General features: G+C 50.1%; 2 protein-coding genes across 16 annotated transcripts in view; one reads left to right on the forward strand and one right to left on the reverse strand.

Moving 5' to 3' along the window:
* Nucleotides 1-355: 355 nt before the first annotated feature.
* RING1 (ring finger protein 1) lies at nucleotides 356-19,624 on the forward strand. Of its 3 annotated transcripts, none has more exons than XM_085565104.1 (7): nucleotides 356-571; nucleotides 3,071-3,180; nucleotides 3,657-3,707; nucleotides 8,615-8,830; nucleotides 12,904-13,218; nucleotides 15,731-15,902; nucleotides 18,119-19,624. In XM_085565104.1, exons 1-7 carry the CDS (start codon nucleotides 494-496, stop codon nucleotides 18,218-18,220), a joined length of 1,044 nt encoding a protein of 347 aa, XP_085421230.1. In that variant the 5' UTR covers nucleotides 356-493; the 3' UTR covers nucleotides 18,221-19,624. The 3 variants fall into 3 exon arrangements, with proteins under 3 accessions (XP_085421230.1, XP_085421229.1, XP_085421228.1); XM_085565103.1 differs by lacking the exon at nucleotides 3,657-3,707 and adding an exon at nucleotides 3,814-3,864 and having other exon boundaries at nucleotides 357-571; XM_085565102.1 differs by lacking the exon at nucleotides 3,657-3,707 and having other exon boundaries at nucleotides 357-571; nucleotides 3,071-3,231.
* VPS52 (VPS52 subunit of GARP complex) overlaps nucleotides 17,513-21,274 on the reverse strand; it is a 45,063-nt gene continuing 41,301 nt past the window's right edge. For 9 of the 13 annotated variants that reach the window (XM_085565090.1, XM_085565089.1, XM_085565084.1 and 6 more), the window contains one exon: nucleotides 19,620-20,950. In XM_085565090.1, the coding sequence (XP_085421216.1) occupies nucleotides 20,804-20,950 (147 nt within the window). In that variant the 3' untranslated portion in view covers nucleotides 19,620-20,803. Of the gene's footprint in view, nucleotides 20,951-21,274 lie in introns of all 13 variants that reach the window. The other 4 variants (XM_085565078.1, XM_085565079.1, XM_085565077.1 and 1 more) reach the window with 1 other exon arrangement.

Consider the following 21,274-nt stretch of genomic DNA (forward strand, 5'->3'; position numbering starts at 1 on the left):
GTGGATTGGGGCAAAACCCCAGAATGTTGTGAGGAAACCCAAAATCTGGGATGAAACCCCAAAACTGGGGACAAAACCCCAAAATTCGAGGAGAAAACCCCAAAATTTGGGGAGAAACCCCAAAATTTGCATAACCACGCCCCCAGCAGAGCCAGAACCGCGCTTAAAGCCCCGCCCCCGCGCCCTAATTTGCATAACCCCGCCCACAAACCGCGCGAACGCGGCCGAAACCCCGCGCTCCCTCATTTACATAACCACGCCCTCTCACCCAATCAAACCGCGGGAGAAGCCACGCCCCCTTCCCCTTGGCCACGCCCCCTCCTCTCGCGCCGCCCCAGCCCAGCGGCGCCTCCCATTGGCCGCCGCCGGCGGTGACGTCACCCGGCGGCGCCACCCGGAAGCGGCGGCGGCGTCGCGCGGCTCGGGGCGGGATTTTGGGGGATTTTGGGGTTTTTTAGGGGATTTTGGGGATTTTTGGGGTTTTTGGGGGGCCATGGCCGCGCCCGCCGGCGCGCAGAGCGCCAGCAAGACCTGGGAGCTGAGCCTGTACGAGCTGCACCGCACCCCGCAGGTGAGCGCGGAGTTTGGGGGGAAAAAACCCAATTTGGGGAAAAAAAAACGAAATTTGGGGAAGGTCGGAAATGGGGGAAACGCCGGAATTTGGGGGGAGCCGAAATTTGGGGTGGAACAGCCGGAATTTGGCGGCCAAAGTGAAATTTTGGGGGGAAAAAACCTGAAATTTTGGAAGGGGAGGGAAAGCGAATTTTGGGGGGAAAAATCGAAATTTTGGGGGTGAAAGAAAGTGTCGGGATTGGGGAGTCAAATTTGGGGGAAAAACGCGGGATTTGGGGGAAAACTGAAATTTGGGGGTGGGAAGAACTGAAATTTGTGGAGAAAAATGGAAAATTTGGGGGAAAAAAAACGAAATTTGGGTGTCAGAATTGGGGGAAACCTGAAATTTTGGGGGAAAATGCTGGAATTGGGGGGAGAAACTCCAAAATTTGGGGAGAAAACCCCAAAAATGGGGAGAAACCCCAAAATTTGGGGATGAAAACCCAAAATTTGAGGAAAACCTCCGAATTTCGGGGTCAGAATTGGGGGAAAACCCCAAAATTTGGGAGGAAAAACTCCAAAATGTTGGGAGGAAAACCCAAAATTGGGGTAAACCCCAAAATTGGGGAGAAACCCCAAAATTTTGGGAGGAAAACGCCGGAACTGGGGGGAGAAACTCCAAAATTTGGGGATGAAAACTCAAAATTGGGGAGAAACCCCAAAATTTGGGGATGAAACCCCAAAATTTGGGGATGAAACCCCAAAATTGGGGAGAAACCCCAAAATTTGGGGAAAATGCCAAAATTTCGGGGTCAGGATTGGGGAAAACCCCAACATTTTGTGAGGAAACCCCGAAAATGGGGGAAAACCCCAAAATTTGGGACAAACCTCAAAATTTTGGGAGGAAAATGCCGGAACTGGGGGGAGAAACTCCAAAATTTGGGGATGAAAACCCAAAATTTGGGGAAAACTTGGAAATTTGGTGGGATCAGAGCTGTCCCCATGGGTGTCACTGACCCCAGGGTGTCCCCAGGGTGTCCCATGGGTGTCACTGTCCCCAGAGTGTCCCCAATGTCCCCAGGGTGTCCCCAGGGTGTCCCATGGGTGTCACTGACCCCATGGGTGTCCCCAGTGTCCCCATGGGTGTCCCTGATGTCCCCAGGGTGTCCCCATGGGTGTCCCCAGGGTGTCCCATGGGTGTCACTGACCCCAGGGTGTCCCATGGGTGTCACTGACCCCAGGGTGTCCCCAGGGTGTCCCCAATGTCCCCAATGTCCCCGATGTCCCCAGGAGGCCATCATGGACGGCACGGAGATCGGGGTGTCCCCTCGGTGTCCCTGTGGGTGTCACCGATGTCACCGATATCTCAGGGTGTCACTGATGTCACAGGGGTGTCACTGTCCCCGATGTCCTCAGGAGGCCACCATGGATGGCACGGAGATTGGGGTGTCCCCTTGGTGTCCCCATGGGTGTCACCCATGTCCCCAATGTCCCCGATGTCCCCAGGAGGCCATCATGGACGGCACGGAGATCGCCGTGTCCCCTTGGTGTCCCTGTGGGTGTCCCCAATGTCCCCAATGTCTCAGGGTGTCCCCAATGTCCCCAATGTCCCCAGGAGGCCATCATGGACGGCACGGAGATCGCCGTGTCCCCTCGGTGTCCCTGTGGGTGTCCCCAATGTCCCCAATGTCTCAGGGTGTCCCCAATGTCCCCAATGTCCCCGATGTCCCCGATGTCCCCAGGAGGCCACCATGGACGGCACGGAGATCGCCGTGTCCCCTCGGTGTCCCCGTGGGTGTCACCCATGTCTCAGGGTGTCCCCAATGTCCCCGATGTCCCCGATGTCCCCAGGAGGCCATCATGGATGGCACGGAGATCGCCATGTCCCCTTGATGTCCCCGTGATGTCCCCAGGGGTGTCCCCTCGATGTCCCCGTGGGTGTCACCCATGTCTCAGGGTGTCCCCGATGTCCCCGATGTCCCCAGGAGGCCACCATGGACGGCACGGAGATCTCGGTGTCCCGTCGGTGTCCCCGTGGCTATCAGGGGTGTCACAGGGGTGTCCCTGTGGGTGTCACCAATGTCTCAGGGTGTCACCGATGTCTCAGGGTGTCCCCAATGTCCCCAATGTCCCCGATGTCCCCAGGAGGCCATCATGGACGGCACGGAGATCGCTGTGTCCCCTCGGTGTCCCTGTGGGTGTCACCGATGTCCCCGATGTCCCCAATGTCCCCGATGTCCCCAATGTCCCCGATGTCCCCGATGTCCCCAATGTCTCAGGGTGTCACCGATGTCCCCGATGTCCCCAATGTCCCCGATGTCCCCAGGAGGCCATCATGGACGGCACGGAGATCGCCGTGTCCCCTCGGTCACTGCACTTGGAGCTGATCATGGTGACACAGGGGTGTCCCTATGGGTGTCCCTGATGTCCCCAATGTCCCCGATGTCCCCGATGTCCCCATGGGTGTCCCCAATGTCCCCAATGTCCCCAACGTCCCCGATGTCCCCGATGTCCCCAGGAGGCCATCATGGACGGCACGGAGATCGCCGTGTCCCCGCGCTCGCTGCACTCGGAGCTGATGTGCCCCATCTGCCTGGACATGCTGAAGAACACCATGACCACCAAGGAGTGTCTGCACCGCTTCTGCTCCGACTGCATCGTGACAGCCCTGAGGAGCGGGTCAGTGTCACCTGTGTCACCTGTGTGTGTCACCTGTGTGTGTCACCTGTGTGTGTCACCTGTGTCACTGTCACACCTGTGTGTGTCACCCTGTGTCACCCTGTGTCTGCACCGCTTCTGCTCCGACTGCATCGTCACCGCGCTGCGCAGCGGGTCAGTGTCACCTGTGTCACCTGTGTCATTGTCACCTGTGTCATTGTCACCTGTGTCACTGTCACCCTGTGTCACCTGTGTCATTGTCACCTGTGTCACACCTGTGTCACTGTCACACCTGTGTGTGTCACCCTGTGTCACCCTGTGTCTGCACCGCTTCTGCTCCGACTGCATCGTCACCGCGCTGCGCAGCGGGTCAGTGTCACATTGTCACCTGTGTCATTGTCACCTGTGTCATTGTCACCTGTGTCACTGTCACCCTGTGTCACCCTGTGTCTGCACCGCTTCTGCTCCGACTGCATCGTCACCGCGCTGCGCAGCGGGTCAGTGTCACATTGTCACCTGTGTCACCTGTGTCACACCTGTGTCATTGTCACCTGTGTCACCTGTGTCATTGTCACACCTGTGTGTGTCACCCTGTGTCACCCTGTGTCTGCACCGCTTCTGCTCCGACTGCATCGTCACCGCGCTGCGCAGCGGGTCAGTGTCACATTGTCACCTGTGTCACCTGTGTCACCTGTGCCATTGTCACACCTGTGTGTGTCACCCTGTGTCACACCTGTGTCATTGTCACACCTGTGTGTGTCACCCTGTGTCACCCTGTGTCTGCACCGCTTCTGCTCCGACTGCATCGTCACCGCGCTGAGGAGCGGGTCAGTGTCACCTGTGTCACCTGTGTCACCTGTGTGTGTCACCTGTGTCACCTGTGTCACCTGTGTCACCTGTGTGTGTCACCTGTGTCACCCTGTGTCACCCTGTGTCACCCCTGTGTCTGCACCGCTTCTGCTCCGACTGCATCGTGACAGCCCTGAGGAGCGGGTCAGTGTCACCTGTGTCACCTGTGTCACCTGTGTGTGTCACCCTGTGTCTGTGTCACTGTCACCCTGTGTCACCCCTGTGTCTGCACCACTTCTGCTCCGACTGCATCGTCACCGCGCTGCGCAGCGGGTCAGTGTCACCTGTGTCACCTGTGTCAGTGTCACCTGTGTCACACCTGTGTCATTGTCACACCTGTGTGTGTCACCCTGTGTCACCCTGTGTCTGCACCGCTTCTGCTCCGACTGCATCGTCACCGCGCTGCGCAGCGGGTCAGTGTCACCTGTGTCACCTGTGTCACCTGTGTCACTGTCACCTGTGTCACCTGTGTCACCTGTGTGTGTCACCTGATTCATTGTCACCTGTGTTATTGTCACACCTGTGTGTGTCACCTGTGTCACCTGTGTTATTGTCACACCTGTGTGTGTCACCCTGTGTCACTGTCACCCTGTGTGACCTGTGTCACCTGTGTGTCACCTGTGTCATTGTCACCTGTGACATTGTCACCTGTGTCACCTGTGTCACCTGTGTCTGTCACCTGTGTCACCTGTGTCATTGTCACCTGTGTCACCTGTGCCATTGTCACCTGTGTCATTGTCACCTGTGTCACCTGTGTCTGTCACCTGTGTCACCTGTGTCATTGTCACCTGTGTCACCTGTGCCATTGTCACCTGTGTCATTGTCACCTGTGTCACCTGTGTCTGTCACCTGTGTCATTGTCACACCTGTGTAACGCTCTGTGTCACCTGTATCACTGTCACCTGTGTCACTTGTGTCACTGTCACCTGTGTCATTGTCACACCTGTGTCACACTCTGTGTCACCCTGTGTCATTGTCACCTGTGTGTCACCTGTGTGTCACCTGAGTCCTTGTCACCTGTGTCACCTGTGTGTGTCACCTGTGTCACCTGTGACATTGTCACCTGTGTCATTGTCACCTGTGTCACCTGTGTGTGTCACCTGTGTCATTGTCACCCCTGTGTCTGCACCGCTTCTGCTCCGACTGCATCGTCACCATGCTCCGGAGCGGGTCAGTGTCACCTGTGTCACCTGTGTCACCTGTGTCATTGTCACACCTGTGTCACACTCTGTGTCACCTGTGTCATTGTCACCTGCGTCACCTGTGTCATTGTCACCTGAGTCCTTGTCACCTGTGTCACCTGTGTGTGTCACCTGTGTCACCTGTGTCATTGTCACCTGTGTCATTGTCACACCTGTGTCACTGTCACCCTGTGTCATTGTCACCTGTGTCACCTGTGTCACCTGTGTGTCACCTGTGACATTGTCACCTGTGTCATTGTCACCTGTGTCATTGTCACCTGTGTCATTGTCACACCTGTGTCACTCTCTGTGTCACCTGTGTGTCACCTGTGTCACCTGTGTGTCACCCTGTGTCACTGTCACCTGTGTGTCACCCTGTGTCACTGTCACCTGTGTGTCACCTGTGTCACTGTCACCTGTGTTTCACCTGTGTCACTGTCACCTGTGTGTCACCTGTGTCACTGTCACCTGTGTCACCTGTGTCACCTGTGTCACCTGTGTGTCACCTGTGTCACCTGTGTCATTGTCACCTGTGTCACCTGTGTCACCTGTGTGTCACCTGTGTCACCTGTGTCATTGTCACCTGTGTCACCTGTGTCACCTGTGTGTCACCTGTGTCACCTGTGTCAATGTCACCTGTGTGTCACCTGTGTGTCACCTGTGTCATTGTCACCTGTGTCACCTGTGTGTGTCACCTGTGTCACCCTGTGACACGTTTCCCCGTTTTTTCCCTTTTCCCCCCGTTTTTTTTTCCCTTTTTTCCCTGTTTTTTCCCCATTTTTTCCCCATTGTTCCTCGATTTTCCCTTTTTTCCCGTTTTTTTCCCTTTTTTCCCAGTTTTTTCCCCATTTTTTCCCCATTGTTCCTCGATTTTCCCTTTTTTCCCGTTTTTTCCCTTTTTTCCCAGTTTTTTCCCCATTTTTTCCCCATTTTTTCCCCATTGTTCCTCGATTTTCCCTTTTTTCCCGTTTTTTTCCCTTTTTTCCCTGTTTTTTCCCCATTTTTTCCCCATTGTTCCTCGATTTTCCCTTTTTTCCCGTTTTTTTCCCTTTTTTCCCTGTTTTTTCCCCATTTTTTCCCCATTGTTCCTCAATTTTCCCTTTTTTCCCGTTTTTTCCCTTTTTTCCCAGTTTTTTCCCCATTTTTTCCCCATTGTTCCTCGATTTTCCCTTTTTTCCCGTTTTTTCCCTTTTTTCCCAGTTTTTTCCCATTTTTTCCCCATTGTTCCTCGATTTTCCCGTTTTTTCCCTTTTTTCCCTGATTTTTCCCATTTCCCCCGTTTTTCCCCAATTTTACCCCGATTTTCCCATTAATTTTTCCTGATTTTTCCCCATTTTCCCCCAGAGTTTTCCCCATTTCCCCCCTGAGTTTCCACAGTTTTTTTCCCCGTTCTTTCCTCATTTTTCCACCATTTTCCCCCCATTTTTTCCCAATTTTCCTCCAATTTTTTCCCCATTTTTTCCCCGATTTTCCCCATGATTTTTCCATGTTTTTCCCCAATTTTCCCCCGATTTTCCCATTATTTTTTCCTGATTTTTCCCCATTTTCCCCCTGAGTTTTCCACAATTTTTCACCCATTCTTTCCTCATTTTTCTGCCATTTTTTCCCCAATTTTTCCCCGATTTTCCCATTAATTTTTCCTGATTTTTCCCCATTTTCCCCCTGAATTTCCCCCATTTTTCCGCCATTTTCCCTGTTTTTATCTCATTTTTCCGCCATTTTCCCCCAATTTTTCCCCGTTTTTTCCCCATTTTTTCCCCAATTTTTTCCCCGATTTTTCCCCAATTTTTCCCCGTATTTTTCCATGTTTTCCCCAGGAATAAGGAGTGTCCCACCTGCAGGAAGAAGCTGCCCATTGCCCATTGCCCATTTCTTCCCCAATTTCCCCCATTTCAACCCCAATTTTTCCCCATTTTTACCCAACTTTTTCTCTATTTTTTTCCTGATTTCCCCCCAATTTTTCCCCGATTTTCCCATTATTTTTTCCTGATTTTCCCCCATTTTCCCCTGTTCTTTCCTCATTTTTCCGCCTTTTTTCCTTGTTTTTTCCCCATTTTTCTGCCATTTTTACCCCAATTTCCCCCAATTTTTCCCCAATTTTCCCAATATTTTTTCCTGATTTTCCCCCATTTCCCCCCTGATTTTCCCCCATTTTTCCCCTCTTCTTTCCTCATTTTCCCCCCAATTTTTCCCTGTTTTTTCCCCATTTTTCTGCCATTTTTTCCCCAATTTTTCCCTGTTTTTCCCCCATTTTTCTGCCATTGTTTCCCCAATTTTTTCCCCGTTTTTTCCCCAATTTTTCCCCGTATTTTTCCATGTTTTCCCCAGGAACAAGGAGTGTCCCACCTGCAGGAAGAAGCTGCCCCTTGCCCATTGCCCATTGCCCATTTCTTCCCCAATTTCCCCCATTTTTCCCCCAATTTTTTCCCCTGATTTCCCCAATTTTTCCCCATTTTTCCCTCAATTTCCCCTAATTACCCTTCGTTTTTTTTCTTGATTTTCCCCCAGTTTTCCCCCATTTTTTCCCTGTTTTTATCTCATTTTCCCGCCATTTTCCCCCCGTTTTCCCCCCATTTTTCTGCCATTTTTTCCCCAATTTTTTCCCCGTTTTTTCCCCGATTTCCCCCCAATTTTTCCCCGTATTTTTCCATGTTTTCCCCAGGAACAAGGAGTGTCCCACCTGCAGGAAGAAGCTGCCCCTTGCCCATTGCCCATTGCCCATTTCTTCCCCATTTCCCCCATTTTTCCCCCAACTTTTTCCCCTGATTTCCCCAATTTTCCGCTCAATTTCCCCTAATTTCCCCACATTTTTTTCTTGATTTTCCCCCAATTTTCCCCTGATTTTCCCCCATTTTTCCCCTCTTCTTTCCTCATTTTCCCCCCAGTTTTCCCCTGTTCTTTCCTCATTTTTCCACCATTTTCCCCCCAATTTTTCCCCGTTTTTTCCCCATTTTTTCCCCAATTTTTTCCCCAATTTTTTCCCCGATTTTTCCCCAATTTTTCCCTGTATTTTTCCATGTTTTCCCCAGGAACAAGGAGTGTCCCACCTGCAGGAAGAAGCTGCCCATTGCCCATTGCCCATTTCATCCCCAATTTCCCCCATTTCAACCCCAATTTTTCCCCATTTTACCCCACTTTTTCCCTGTTTTTTTCCTGATTTCCCCCCAATTTTTCCCCAGTTTTCCCAATATTCTTTCCTGATTTTCCCCCATTTCCCCCCTGATTTTCCCCCATTTTCCCCTGTTCTTTCCTCATTTTCCCCCAATTTTCCCCCGTTTTTCCCCGTTTTTTCCCCATTTTTTCCCCAATTTTTTCCCCGTTTTTTCCCCGTTTTTTCCCCAATTTTCCCCCGTATTTTTCCATGTTTTCCCCAGGAACAAGGAGTGTCCCACCTGCAGGAAGAAGCTGGTGTCCAAGCGCTCGCTGCGGCCCGACCCCAACTTCGACGCGCTCATCTCCAAGATTTACCCGAGCCGCGACGAGTACGAGGCGCACCAGGACCGCGTGCTGGCCAAGCTCAGCCGCCTGCACAACCAGCAGGCGCTCAGCTCCAGCATCGAGGAGGGCCTCAAGATGCAGGCCATGCACAGGTCCGGGGAAAATCCCCGAAATTCCCAAAGTTTTCCGGGATTTTGGGGCGTTTCGGGTGAAAACGGGGCGAAAAACGGGCAAAAAACGGCTCAGAAATGGGGAGAAATGGCTCAGAAATGGCACCAAAATCATCAAAATACAGAAAAGTTCCTGAAATTCCTGTTCAGATGCAGGCCAAGCACTGGTCTGCTAAAATTCCCGAAATTCCCACATTTTTCCGGGATTTTGGGGCATTTTGGGCGAAAACGGGGCGAAAAATGGGGTAAAAACGGCTGAGAAACGGCCCCAAATGGCTCAGAAATGGCCTCAAAATCATAAAAATCCACGAAAATTCCTGAAATTCCTGTTGAGATGCAGGCCATGCACAGGTCCAGGGAAAATCCCCGAAATTCCCAAAGTTTTCCAGGATTTTGGGGCGTTTCGGGTGAAAATGGGGTGAAAAACGGGCAAAAACGGCTCAGAAACGGCCCCAAATGGCTCAGAAATGGCACCAAAATCATCAAAATACAGAAAAGTTCCTGAAATTCCTGTTCAGATGCAGGCCAAGCACTGGTCTGCTAAAATTCCCGAAATTCCCACATTTTTCCGGGATTTTGGGGCCTTTCGGGTGAAAACGGGGCGAAAAACGGGCAAAAATCGGCTCAGAAATGGGGAGAAATGGCTCAGAAATGGCACCAAAATCATCAAAATACAGAAAAGTTCCTGAAATTCCTGTTCAGATGCAGGCCAAGCACTGGTCTGCTAAAATTCCCGAAATTCCCACATTTTTCCGGGATTTTGGGGCATTTTGGGCGAAAACGGGGCGAAAAATGGGGTAAAAACGGCTGAGAAACGGCCCCAAATGGCTCAGAAATGGCCTCAAAATCATAAAAATCCACGAAAATTCCTGAAATTCCTGTTGAGATGCAGGCCAGGCACAAATCTGGGGAAAATTCCTGAAATTCCCAAATTTCTCCGGGATTTTGGGGCGATTCGGGTGAAAACGGGGCGAAAAACGGGCAAAAAATGGCTCAGAAACGGCCCCAAATGGCTCAGAAATGGCACCAAAATCATCAAAATCCACGAAAATTCCTCAAATTCCTGCTCAGATGCAGGCCATGCACAGGTCTGGGAAAAATCCCCGAAATTCCCAAATTTTTCCGGGATTTTGGGGCGTTTCGGGTGAAAACGGGGCGAAAAACGGGCAACAAACGGCTGAGAAATGGCCCCAAATGGCTCAGAAATGGCACCAAAATCATCAAAATCCACGAAAATTCCTGAAATTCCTGTTCAGATGCAGGCGAGGGAAAAATTCCCGAAATTCCCAAATTTTTCCGGGATTTTGGGGCAATTCGGGTGAAAACGGGGCAAAAACTGGGGTAAAAATGGACCAAGAATGGTTCAGAAATGGCCCCAAAGTCATCAAAATCCAAAAAAATTCCTGAAATTCCTGTTGAGATGCAGGCCAGGCACAGGTCCGGGGAAAATCCCCGAAATTCCCAAATTTTTCCGGGATTTTGGGGCGTTTTGGGTGAAAACGGGGCGAAAAACGGGCAAAAAACGGCTGAGAAATGGCACCAAATGGCTCAGAAATGGCCTCAAAATCATCAAAATCCACGAAAATTCCTCAAATTCCTGCTCAGATGCAGGCCATGCACAGGTCTGGGGAAAATTCCCGAAATTCCCAAATTTCTCCGGGATTTTGGGGCGTTTTGGGTGAAAACGGGGCGAAAAACGGGCAAAAACAGCTGAGAAACGGCACCAAATGGCTCAGAAATGGCCCCAAAATCATCAAAATCCACGAAAATTCCTGAAATTCCTGTTGAGATGCAGGCCAGGCACAGGTCTGGGGAAAATCCCCGAAATTCCCAAATTTTTCCGGGATTTTGGGGCGTTTCGGGAGAAAACGGGGTGAAAAACGGCTGAGAAATGGCACCAAATGGCTCAGAAATGGCACCAAAATCATCAAAATCCACGAAAATTCCTGAAATGCCTGCTCAGATGCAGGCGAGGGAAAAATTCCCGAAATTCCCAAATTTTTCCGGGATTTTGGGGCGTTTCGGGTGAAAACGGGGCGAAAAATGGGCAAAAAACGGCTCAGAAACGGCCCCAAATGGCTCAGAAATGGCACCAAAATCATCAAAATCTAAAAGAATTCCTGAAATTCCTGTTCAGATACAGGTCAGGCACAAATCTGGGGAAAATTCCCGAAATTCCCAAATTTCTCCGGGATTTTGGGGCGTTTCGGGAGAAAACGGGCAAAAAACGGCTGAGAAATGGCCCCAAATGGCTCAGAAATGGCCTCAAAATCATCAAAATCCACGAAAATTCCTGAAATTCCTGTTCAGATGCAGGCCAGGCACAGGTCCGGGGAAAATCCCCGAAATTCCCAAATTTTTCTGGGATTTTGGGGCGTTTCGGGTGAAAACGGGGCGAAAAACGGGCAAAAAACGGCTGAGAAATGGCCCCAAATGGTTCAGAAATGGCCTCAAAATCATCAAAATCCACGAAAATTCCTGAAATTCCTGTTCAGATGCAGGCCAGGCACAGGTCTGGGGAAAATCCCCGAAATTCCCAAATTTTTCTGGGATTTTGGGGCGATTCGGGTGAAAACGGGGCGAAAAACGGGGTAAAAATGGACCAAGAATGGTTCAGAAATGGCACCAAAATCATCAAAATCCAAAAAAATTCCTGAAATTCCTGTTCAGATGCAGGCGAGGGAAAAATTCCCGAAATTCCCAAATTTTTCCGGGATTTTCTGGCAGATTTGGGGTAAAATGGCTCAGGAACAGCCCCGTTTTTCCCCTAAAATCCTCGTATTTTTCCAGTTATTTTCCCCTAAAAATCCATTTTTTTCCCCATAAAATTCCTTTATTTGTTCCTGTGTTTTTCCGCTCCTTTTTCCCTAAAATCCCTTTATTTTCCTGTGATTTCCCCCTAAAATCCCAGTTTTTCCTCATTATTTTCCCCATTATTTTCCCCATTATTTTCCCCATTATTTTCCCTGTTATTCCCATTATTTTTCCCATTATTTCCCATTTTCCCCCATTATTTTTCCCCCAAAATCCCAGTATTTTTCTCTAAAATCCCATAACCTTTTTCTCCAAAATCCCATTGTTTCCCCATTAATTCCCCATTAATTCCCCATTATTTTCCCATTATTTCCCCATTAATTCCCCATTAATTCCCCATTAATTCCCCATTAATTCCCCATTATTTCCCCATTAATTCCCCATTAATGTCCCATTAATTCCCCATTATTTCCCCATTAATCTCCCACTATTTCCCCATTATTTCCCCCTTATTTCCCCATTATTTCCCCTGTATTTCCCCATTAATCCCCCATTAATCCCCCATTAATCCCCCCTTAATTCCCCATTATTTCCCCATTAATCCCCCATTAATCCCCCATTAATCCCCCCTTAATTCCCCACTATTCCCCCATTATTTCCCCATTAATCCCCCATTATTTCCCATTAATTCCCCATTAATGTCCCATTAATCCCCCATTAATCCCCCCCTATTCCCCCATTAATCCCCCATTAATTCCCCCCCTATTTCCTCATTAATCCCCCATTATTTCCCCATTAATCCCCCATTATTTCCCCATTAATCCCCCATTAATCCCCCATTAATCCCCCATTAATTCCCCATTAATCCCCCATTAATCCCCCCTATTTCCCCATTATTTCCCCATTAATCCCCCATTAATCCCTCCTTAATTCCCCCTTAATTCCCCACTATTCCCCCATTAATCCCCCATTAATCCCCTCCTATTTCCCCATTAATTCCCCATTAATTCCCCATTATTTCCCCATTAATTCCCCATTAATTCCCCATTATTTCCCCATTAATTCCCCATTAATCCCCCATTATTTCCCCATTAATCCCCCATTAATCCCCCATTATTTCCCCATTATTCCCCCATTAATTCCACATTAATTCCCCATGATTTCCCCATTATTTCCCCATTAATCCCCCATTAATCCCCCATTAATCCCCCATTAATCCCCCATTAATCCCCCATTATTTCCCCATTATTTCCCCCTTAATCCCCCATTAATTCCCCGTTATTTCCCCGTTCCCCCCGCAGGGCGCAGCGGGTGCGGAAGCTGGCGGCCGAGTCGGACCCCGCCGGCTTCTCGGGGGGCGAGGAGGGGCCCGAGGCGCTGGCGGCGGCGCCGGAGCCGCCGGGGCCCAGCCGGAAGCGCTCCCGCGCCTCCGACGACTCCGGGCCCGACCCCGAGGCCGAAGGCGCGGCCGAGGGGGCGGGGCCGGGCGGGGCCGGGGCCGGGGCCGGGGGCCGGGGCAGCCCCGAGGCCGAGGCCGAGGCCGGGAGCAGCGAGATCGAGCTGGTGTTCCGGCCACACCCCCTGCTGGTGGAGAAGGGCGAGTACTGCCAGACACGGTGAGCCTTCATCATCTTCATCATCTTCATCATCTTCATCATCTTCATCCCCATCCTCATCTTCCTGTTCCACTTCCTGTTCCCCTTCCGGCCACGCCCCCTGCTGGTGGAGAAGGGCGAGTACTGCCAGACACGGTGAGCCTTCATCATCTTCATCTTCATCATCTTCATCATCTTCATCCCCATCCTCATCTTCCTGTTCCACTTCCTGTTCCATTTCCACTTCCTGTTCCCCTTCCGGACACGCCCCCTGCTGGTGGAGAAGGGCGAGTACTGCCAGACACGGTGAGCCTTCATCATCTTCATCTTCATCATCTTCATCTTCATCATCTTCACCATCTTCATCATCTTCATCATCTTCATCATCTTCATCCCCATCCTCATCTTCCTGTTCCACTTCCTGTTCCATTTCCACTTCCTGTTCCCCTTCCGGCCACACCCCCTGCTGGTGGAGAAGGGCGAGTACTGCCAGACACGGTGAGCCTTCATCATCTTCATCATCTTCATCATCATCTTCATCATCTTCATCCCCATCCTCATCTTCCTGTTCCACTTCCTGTTCCCCTTCCGGCCACGCCCCCTGCTGGTGGAGAAGGGCGAGTGCTGCCAGACACGGTGAGCCTTCATCATCTTCATCATCTTCATCATCTTCATCATCTTCATCCCCATCCTCATCTTCCTGTTCCACTTCCTGTTCCATTTCCACTTCCTGTTCCCCTTCCGGCCACGCCCCCTGCCGGTGGAGAAGGGCGAGTACTGCCAGACACGGTGAGCCTTCATCATCTTCATCATCTTCATCATCATCTTCATCATCTTCATCCCCATCCTCATCTTCCTGTTCCACTTCCTGTTCCCCTTCCGGCCACACCCCCTGCTGGTGAAGAAGGGCGAGTACTGCCAGACACGGTGAGCCTTCATCATCATCCTCATCTTCATCATCATCTTCATCATCTTCATCCCCATCCTCATCCTCATCCCCATTCTCATCTTCCTGTTCCACTTCCTGTTGCATTTCCACTTCCTGTTCCCCTTCCGGCCACACCCCCTGCTGGTGGAGAAGAGCAAGTGCTGCCAGACACGGTGAGCCTTCGTCTTCATCCTCATCTTCATCATCATCTTCATCCCCATCCTCATCTTCATCCCCATCCTCATCTTCATCCCCATCCTATTCCACTTCCTGTTCCCCTTCCGGCCACGCCCCCTGCTGGTGGAGAAGGGCGAGTACTGCCAGACGCGGTGAGCCTTCGTCCTCATCTTCATCATCATCTTCATCTTCATCATCTTCATCCCCATCCTCATCTTCCTGTTCCACTTCCTGTTCCATTTCCACTTCCTGTTCCCCCTTCTGGCCACGCCCCCTGCTGGTGGAGAAGGGCGAGTGCTGCCAGACACGGTGAGCCTTCATCATCTTCATCATCTTCATCCCCATCCTCATCTTCATCCCCATCCTCATCTTCCTGTTCCACTTCCTGTTCCATTTCCACTTCCTGTTCCCCCTTCCGGCCACGCCCCCTGCTGGTGGAGAAGGGCGAGTACTGCCAGACACGGTGAACCTTCATCCTCATCCTCATCTTCATCATCATCTTCATCATCATCTTCATCATCATCGTCATCCTCTTCTTCATCCTCATATTCATATTCATATTCATATTCATATTCATATTCATATTCATATTCATATTCATATTCATATTCATATTCATATTCATATTCATATTCATATTCATATTCTTCCTCCTCCTCTTCCTCTTCCTCTTCCTCTTCCTCTTCCTCTTCCTCCCGCCCTTCCTCCCCGCTCCCTCCTCTTCCTCCTCCTGCATTTTCCAGGGATTCCTCCCAGATTTTTCCACTCTCATTTTCCCCTCTTTTTTCCCCATTTCCCCCCATTTCTTTCATTTTTTCCCTATTTTCCCCATTTATCTCCATTTTTCCTATTTCCCCCGTTTTTTACCCATTTTCCCCCCATTTTTTCTCAGTTTTTTCCATTTTTCCCATTTTCCCCCCTATTTCCCCCATTTTTCTCCATTTTTTCTATTTCCCCCCTGTTTTTTACCCATTTCCCCCCATTTTCCCCCCATTTTTTCTCAGTTTTTCCCATTTTTCCCCATTTTTCCCATTTATCCCCATTTTTCCTATTTCCCCTGTTTTTTACCCATTTTCCCCCATTTCCCCCCATTTTTTTCTCAGTTTTTCCCATTTTTCCTATTTTTTCCCATTTTTCCCCCGTTTTTTCCCAGATTTTTTCCCGGATTTTTTCCAGACCCCCCTCCCATCCCAGAATTCCCATTTTCCTGTGGATTTATCCCAATTTTTCCTTTCTTTTCCCCACAGTTTCATTAAAATCTCGCTCACTCCCAGTCCCACTCCTGCTGGAATTTTTGCTGGTTTTTCCCATTTTTCCCCATTTTTTTCCTGTTTTTTCCCAGATTTTTTCCAGACCCCCCCTCCCATTCCAGAATTCCCATTTTCCCGTGGATTTATCCCAAATTTTCCCCGTTTTCCCCCCGGGCAGGTTCGTGAAAACCACGTCGAACGCCACGGTGGATCACCTGTCCAAGTACCTGGCGCTGCGCATCGCCCTGGAGGAGGCCCCGCCCCCCGGCGCTGACCCCGCCCCCGCGCTGGGCGAGGTCAGCGAGAAGCAGTACGGCATCTACAGCGGCGCCAACGGCGGCGCCTTCACGGTAACGCGGCCGGGAGGCAAACGTGGCCGACAGACGTGGCCGACAAACAAACATGGCTGACAAATGTGGCTGAGAAACATGGCCGACAAACGTGGCCGACAAACGTGGCTGACAAACATGGCTGACAGACATGGCTGACAGACATGGCCGACAAACATGGCTGACAAACATGGCCGACAAACAAACATGGCCGACAAACATGGCTGAGAAACATGGCTGACAAACAAACATGGCTGACAAACGTGGCGGACAAACGTAGCTGAGAAACTTGGCAGGCAAACATGGCCATAAAACATGGCTGATAAACATGGCCGACAAACATGGCAGATAAACATGGCTGACAAACATGGCTGACAAACAAACATGGCTGACAAACATGGCTGACAAACATGGCGGACAAACAAACATGGCCGACAAACATGGCTGACAAACAAACATGGCCGAAAAACATGGCTGACAAACAAACATGGCCGACAAACATGGCCGACAAACATGGCTGACAAACATGGCCGACAAACAAACATGGCCGACAAACATGGCTGAGAAACATGGCTGACAAACAAACATGGCTGACAAACGTGGCGGACAAACGTAGCTGAGAAACTTGGCAGGCAAACATGGCCATAAAACATGGCTGATAAACATGGCCGACAAACATGGCAGATAAACATGGCTGAGAAACATGGCCGACAAACATGGCTGACAAACATGGCTGACAAACAAACATGGCCGACAAACATGGCTGACAAACATGGCGGACAAACAAACATGGCCGACAAACATGGCTGACAAACAAACATGGCCGAAAAACATGGCTGACAAACAAACATGGCCGACAAACATGGCCGGCAAACAAGGCTGACAAACGTGGCCGACAAACATGGCTGACAAACAAACATGGCTGAGAAACATGGCCGACAAACATGGCTGAGAAACATGGCTGAGAAACATGGCCGACAAACATGGCTGACAAACAAACATGGCTGACAAACGTGGCTGAGAGACATGGCTGACAAACAAACATGGCTGACAAATATGGCTGACAAACATGGTTGACAATTAAACATGGCGGACAAACATGGCCAACAAACATGGCTGAGAAACAAACATGGCTGACAAACATGGCAGATAAACATGGCTGACAAACATGGCTGACAAACATGGCCGACAAACATGGCTGACAAACAAACATGGCTGACAAACATGGCAGATAAACATGGCTGACAAACATGGCTGGCAAAAAATGGCTGACAAACATGGCTGACAAACATGGTGGACAAACATGGCAGACAAACAAACATGGCTGACAAACAAACATGGCCAATGCCACTTCCTGTGATGTCATCACCGGAACTTCCGGTCGAACCAGGAAGTGACCCCGGAAGTGACGCAGGAATTTGGGGCCATTTTGGGGTTTCCTGGCGGGATTTTTGGGGGGATTTTTGGGGTTTTTTTGGGGGGATTTTGGGGAGAATTTTGGGTTTTTTTTGGTGGGATTTTTGGGGATTTTTTTGGGGTCTTTTTGGGGTTTTTTGGGGATTTTTTTGGGGTGATTTTTGGGGTTTTTTTGCGGTGGTTTTTGGGGTATATTTGGGGGTATTTTGGGGTGGTTTTGGGCTATTTTGGGGGGGTTTTGGGGATATTTTTGGGGTATATTTGGGCTATTTTTGGGGGTGATTTTGGGGATATTTTTGGGGTATATTTGGGATATTTTTTGGGTGATTTTGGGCTGGTTTTGGGGTGATTTTGGGGATATTTTTGGGGTGATTTTTGGGCAGTTTTTGGGGTGATTTTGGGCAGTTTTTAGGGTGGTTTTTGGGCAGTTTTTGGGGATATTTTTGGACAGTTTTTGGGGATATTTTTGGGCTGTTTTTGGTCTATTTTTGGGGTGATTTTGGGTGGTTTTTGGGCTGTTTTTGGGGTGATTTTGGGGATATTTTTGGGGTGGTTTTGGGCTACTTTTGGGGATATTTTTGGGGTGATTTTGGGCAGTTTTTAGGGTGGTTTTTGGACAGTTTTTGGGGATGTTTTTGGGCTGTTTTTGGTCTATTTTTGGGGTGATTTTGGGTGGTTTTTGGGCTGTTTTTGGGTGTTTTTTGGGCAGGTTTTGGGGATATTTTTGGGCTGGTTTTGGGGATATTTTTGGGGTGATTTTGGGGATATTTTTGGGGTGGTTTTGGGCAGTTTTTGGGGTGCTGACCCCCGTTTTCCCCCAGCCGCTGAACGGGTCGCTGACGCTGGAGTTGGTGAACGAGAAGTTCTGGAAGCTCAGCAAACCCCTGGAGCTCTTCTACGCCCCCAGCAAGGAGCAGAAATAGCCAAAAACGCCCCAAAAATCCTCCCGGGCACCCCAAAATCCACCTGGGGACCCCAAAACCCACCTGGGATCCCCAAAATCCATCCAGGGAGCCCCAAATTCACCTGGGGATCCCAAAATTCACCTGGGAGCCCCAAATTCACCTGGGGATCCCAAAATCCACCTGGGGATCCCAAAATTTACCTGGGGATCCCAAAATTCACCTGGGATCCCCAAAATTTACCTGGGGATCCCAAAATCCACCTGGGGAACCCAAAATCCACCTGGGAGCCCCAAAATTTACCTGGGGAACCCAAAATTCACCTGGGGATCCCAAAATTCACCTGGGGAACCCAAAATTCACCCGGGGAACCCAAAATCCACCTGGGGATCCCAAAATTCACCCGGGGAACCCAAAATCCACCTGGGATCCCCAAAATTTACCTGGGGATCCCAAAATTCAACTGGGGATCCCAAAATCCACCTGGGGATCCCAAAATCCACCCCAGGGACCCCAAAATTCACCTGGGGAGTCCAAAATTCATTTGGGGACCCCAAAATCCAACCCAGGGAACCCCAAAATCCACACGGGGAACCCCGAAATTCCCCAAAATCCAACCTGGGGTCCCCAAAATTCCACCCCGGGGATCCCAAAATTCACTTGGGAAGCCCCAAAATCCACCCAGGGGACCCCGAAATTCCCCAAAATTCCACCCCGGGGATCCCAAAATTCACTTGGGGAGCCCCAAAGTCCACCCAGGGGACCCCAAAATTCCCCAAAATCTGGGAGGAGCCCAAAATTCCACGCCGCGGATCCCGAGAATTTCCACCCCGGAGAGCCCAGAACCGCCCCGGGGTCCCCAAAATTCCCTGGGGGTTCCCAAAAATCCCCACAGGAACCCCAAATTCCCACCCAGGGATCCCCAAAATTCCCCTGGGGATCCCCAAAAACCCCAAAATTCCCCAAAATTCATTTGGGGATCCCCAGATTCCCACCCAGGGATCCCCAAAATCCCCAAAATTCATTTGGGGATCCCCAAATTCCCACCCAGGGATCCCCAAAATCCCCAAAATTCATTTGGGGATTCCCAAAATTCCCCTGGGATTCCCCAAAATTCCCTTGGGGATCCCCAAAATCCCAAAAATTCCTCTGGGGATCCCCAAAATCCCAAAAATTCCTCTGGGGATCCCCAAAATCCCCTCAGGGCCCCTCCCCCCTCAGCTCCCCGGGGGGGGGGGGGGTCTGGCTCAGATTTTGGGGGAATTTTCGGGAATTTTGGGGAATTTCGGGGTCCCCTGGAGCCTGGGGGGGGTGGGGACCCCAAATCTCACCCGGAAACCCCAAAATTCCTAAAAAATTCCCCAAATTTCCTCCCCCCACCTCCCCCCCCTCGCTGTCACCAGCAGCAATAAAGCAACACTCGGAGCCTCCGGTTTTTATTCCCGGCTGGAATTTTGGGGGAAAATCGGGAATTTTGGGGGGAAATTCGGGAATTTGGGATTTGGGGGGAATTTCCAGGGTTTTTGGGGTGCACTCCTGGGATTTTGGGGGGAATTCCTGGGATTTTTGGGGTGAATTCCTGGGATTTTTGGGAAGGATTCCCAGGATTTTTGAGATAAATTTCCAGGATTTTTGGGGTGAATTCCTGGGATTTTCGGGGTGAATTCCCAGGACTTCTGGAGAAAATTCCTGGGATTTTTTTGGGAAAATTCCTGGGATTTTTTGGGGGGAAATTCCCAAGATTTTTTGGGCAGGATTCCCGGGATTTTTGGGGAAAATTCCTGTATTTTTGGAAGGAATTTCTGGGATTTTTAAGATGAATTCCTGGGATTTTTCGGGGGAATTCCCAGGAGTTTTGGGCCAAATTCCCTGGATTTTTGGGGTGAATTCCTGGGATTTTTGGAATGAATTCCTGGGATTTTTGGGCGGAATTCCCAGGATTTTTTGGGGCAGAATTCCCAGGATTTTTGGGGTGAATTCCTGCGATTTTTGGGGCAGAATTTCCAGGGTTTTTGGAATGAATTCCTGGGATTTTTGGGCGGAATTCCCAGGATTTTTTGGGGCAGAATTCCCAGGATTTTTTGGGGTGAATTCCTGGGATTTTTGGGGTGAATTCCCAGGATTTTTGGGGTGAATTCCCAGAATTTTTGGGGTGAATTCCTGCGATTTTTTGGGTCAGAATTCCCAGGATTTTTGGGCAGAATTCCCAGAATTTTTTGGTAAGAATTCCCAGGATTTTTAGGGGTGAATTCCCAGAATTTTCGGGCAGAATTCCGGGGATTTTTGGGCAGAATTCCCAGGATTTTTGTGGTGAATTCCCAGAATTTTTGTGGTGAATTCCCAGGATTTTCGGGGTGTCTTCCCAGGATTTTCGGGTCAGAATTCCCGGTATTTTTCGGGGTGAATTCCCAGAATTTTCGGACAGAATTCCGGGGATTTTTGGGCGGAATTCCCAGGATTTTTGGGCGGAATTCCCAGGATTTTTGTGGTGAATTCCCAGGATTTTTGCGGGAGGAATCCCAGGATTTTCGGGGTGAATTCCCGGGATTTTCGGGTCACAATTCCCGTGATTTCCGGGGTGAATTCCGGGGATTTTGGGGCCGGCTAGAAGTTGGGTTTGTGCTTCTTCAGCTCCACCATCAGGTGGTGGATGTTGATGAGGTCGGCGCGCGCCGGCAGCGCCCGCAGCGGCGGCTGCTCCAGAACCTTCTGGAAGCGGTGGTACACCTGGATCAGCTGGGTCAGCGCCGCCTGGAAAACGGCAACGGGAATTCCCAAATTTCCACACTTTTACCCCAATTTTTTCCCACTTTTCTCCCGCTTTTTACCATTTTTTCCTGGATTTTTCCCATTTTTTTTCACTTTTTTCTCCCATTTTCCCCCTTTTCCCCCAGGATTTGCTGAGTCAGCACACCTGGAAAACCTGGAATGAAAATTCCCACATTTCCACACTTTGACCCCAATTTTTCCCCACTTTTCTCCCATTTTTTACCATTTTTTCCCTGGATTTTTCCCATTTTTTTTCCCTTTTTTCTCCCATTTTCCCCCCAGGATTTGCTGAGTCAGCGCACCTGG

This window comes from Lonchura striata, chromosome 35, assembly GCF_050655825.1.
Source record: "Lonchura striata isolate lonStrDom1 chromosome 35, ASM5065582v1, whole genome shotgun sequence".
NCBI classification, from domain to species: domain Eukaryota; kingdom Metazoa; phylum Chordata; class Aves; order Passeriformes; family Estrildidae; genus Lonchura; species Lonchura striata.